Below are 3,253 nucleotides of genomic sequence, written 5' to 3' on the forward strand. Positions count from 1 at the left end.
ACCAGAATAGGGAGGATGGAGCAGGTTTAAGTTTATTAGATTGATCAGTTTTGCTGAACTATGAAATATTTTGGGTGCAGTGTGTTTTGTTTTGTTTTTGTTTTGTTTTTTACACACAGGTGTAACAGAATAGCTTTAGTGTTGTTGTTTATTTTAACTTGAGTATGAACTTGTTGTTGTTTTTCCATAACTTGTGTATCTGCAAATATACACATTCTGTATTTTTCATATGAAAGAAACTATACGGTGGTGGGGCTTGCTAATTTCTTGTTTTTGATTTATGTATGTTATGTTTTGTTTTACTTCATATGTTTCATATGTTGTTTGTTTAATTTAAGACAAAAAAAAATTAAATGAATGAGAGGTAAAACTTGAGGGGGTAGGGACAAATAAGTAAATACTTCAGCCTACTCCTTTTCAAACAAATAATGGAACGATATTTTGTAATGATTGTGAAGGCACATGTTTGAAATGTTTGAAATAAAAATGAACTGAACTTATACAAAATGTAGCAAGATATTAAAAAAACAGTTTGATTGATTATAAAAAACGCTATATCGGATTCATATCGGTATCGGCTGATATCCAGATTTATGATATTGTATCGGACATAAAAAAGTGAAATCGTGCCATCTTTAGTCCTTATCTGCAGCTTGTATCTGCCCATAGCTCGTTGCCACAGGTGAGGACAGGAATGCAGACCGACCAGCTTCCGTGCTCAGCTCTATGCACTGGTACAGCCTCCAACTGTTGAACTGTCAGTGATGCCTTACTTAAAGTCTTCTAACTTTACTCCAACCAGGAATGAACAGTGTGGACCGAGAATCACTGATCCCTGCTCTTGAACGGGGGGACCACCACCCAATCTTCTGGTCCAGAGGCATCACCCACAACTTCCAGAAGTTACAGACGCATTTCAACCAGGAAATCCAGAGCCTTAAGGCCCTCAGGCAGAGTCTCATCCATCCCAGAGGCCTGGCCACAGGTGGAGGCGGGTGGTGTGAATGCCCAGGTTTGTGAATGTGATAACTCCAGAGCAAGCCAGCATAAGCTTTTTGTGATCTTGGACCTATTTGAATCTCTCTGACCTTGAACTCAAGGTCAAAGGGGAACTTTTCTGAAAATAACCTAGTATCTCCACAGGTACAGCTACTAGGAGGCAGCACTTCTACTTTCTTTAGATTTGATCTTGATTTAAAACTGTTCTTGCACCTTTGCCTGCGACCTTCTGTTTCTTAGTCCTTGTTTCGGTTGTGCAGACAGAGACCTTCATATTATTAGACACCCTCGTGTGTGTGTGTGTGTGTGTGTGTGTGTGTGTGTGTGTGTGTGTGTGTGTGTGTGTGTGTGTGTGTGTGTGTGTGTTACCTGAGGCAGAACCAGTTGCTGCTCTGAAGACGTCCTTTCCCAGGATGGTGTTTCCACTGGAGCTCTTCCCTACTCCAGTCTTCCCAACCAGAACCAGCCTCACTGAACACAGACACACATGTCAGCTCACTGTTTGATTCCCTAAACTGACTCTTTATCTCAGGTTCACCGACACTGTGTGTGTTTATACAAACATCTGGACTTACAGCTCACAGGTTCGTCCTTACTGTTTCTCCTTGCCCCCACTATTCAGACACACAGATAAATGAAAGAGTTCTTACTGATGATCTGGTAAAAACTACATATTTGTTCTGTGACTTTTATATATCCTTTATTTATCTAGTAAAAAATTAAAATTGCATTAAAAATGTGTTTTTTGGGAGGAAACTGGGCAAGAGGACAGCAGAGAAATACAACAATAGTTTAAGTGACCAAAAAGGACCGGATTGGTTATAATGTAGGTACACTAATTATAAAGTTACTTGGTAGTTTTATGTATAACCGCTTTGTAAATCTTGTCCACTAACGTCTCTTTACCAATATAAAGTAAAGACGTTACGCATTAAAACACACGGAAACACTGGAAATCAGTTTCTGGCACAACACTGGTCTAACAGGTTCTCCCTCAGCGAAAAACTCCGGATCCTGACGCTGTCGGTATCCGCAGGTAAAATAAAGCCCACCGACTCACCTGCCGGTACACTCGCTGCCATCTGCGATTGTTGCTGCTTCTGCCGGACAACTTCAGCTCCGAGTCCGGATCCTCAAACTCTGGAAAGAGCTGGTCTCTACCCAACCAGTGCAGGGAAACACCGACTGTGTTTAACACAGGTGCGAAATGCCCTACCGGAAACTCAGTTTGCTGTACCTGCCACACCTGCTGCTTCACTATCCAATCACAGTGAGATCTCGGAGTGGAGAATCTGCGCTGTAATAAACCGTTCAGCCTAAAGGGGAGGAGCTTCACTGTGCAGAGGAAACGTCAGCTGACGACTTATTTAAAAGCATCACTCTCACTGATCGATCTGAATTTTCTCTCTTTCTCATTAACCTGGTTTCTATTTTCAAGTGAAATTACTATATCTGCTGGCGCCCTTACTCGTGGTGACGGGGTAACTTTGGTCGAGACGTTGAGGTACGTGACGTCATCACGGTGTTTGTTATGGGCTTTCCTACGGCGCCGGAAAGATGGAGGTGCGCTGTGTGTAAATGAAGATGAACCATATGAACTGCCTTGTCTATGTTGATGGCTGAAGGCTAAAGAGAGAGAGTCCCGTCCGTGCCTCTCTTATCCTCCACACCCTCCACATGATCACTGATCAATGGCCCTGAGCAGCATTTTCAGCGAGTAGGGGGATGATCTCTGATCTGCTGCTTAGAAATTCATACTGGAGTGCAAAATTAAAACCAATGGAAGATGGACAAGAAAAGTTCAAAGCCATCAGGTGCCAAAGATGCAGGTAAGCAGATGTGTGATTGGATAATGGCAGGTCATCCTGAAACAATCATAATCAGAATACTTTATTAATCCCTGCGGAAACTTTGCGGGTTATAGTTGTTCCAGGAAGAAATGGTAAAAACAGTAACAGACTAAACTCCAAATAATACAATATGCTACAGATTTTACACATTTAAGAAATAGCACTAACGTATGCAGATCACTCAGTTATAAATACCAAGGATTAACAGAGGGGATTACAAATAAATAGCAAGAAAATTGACGAGAATATTCCAGAGTAGAAAAGAGCGTGTGTGAAAAGGGTGTAACTATTGCAGTGTTCCCAGTGTGTTAGATGCTGCGTGTTTATGTTTATCTGGTAATCTCCCTCTCCCACTGCTGCTGTGATAGCCAGCGTGTCATAGAGTGGGTGGGAGGTATTATCAG

The 3,253-nt window shown here is 41.9% G+C and overlaps 1 protein-coding gene across 1 annotated transcript; it reads right to left on the reverse strand.

Annotated features, from left to right (window-relative positions):
• Positions 1-1,368: 1,368 nt before the first annotated feature.
• LOC102313782 (GTPase IMAP family member 4) lies at positions 1,369-2,353 on the reverse strand (the record flags this gene model as incomplete). The annotated part of the gene is given in 3 exon segments (XM_014331706.2): positions 1,369-1,470; positions 1,575-1,613; positions 2,060-2,353. Coding segments are annotated over 3 exon segments (163 nt in total), but the record flags the coding sequence as incomplete, so codon positions are not given.
• Positions 2,354-3,253: the final 900 nt, after the last annotated feature.

The sequence above is a fragment of the Haplochromis burtoni genome, unplaced genomic scaffold (genome assembly GCF_018398535.1).
Source record: "Haplochromis burtoni strain Fernald_Lab_line unplaced genomic scaffold, NCSU_Asbu1 Contig_4810, whole genome shotgun sequence".
Classification (NCBI taxonomy): Eukaryota; Metazoa; Chordata; class Actinopteri; order Cichliformes; family Cichlidae; genus Haplochromis; species Haplochromis burtoni.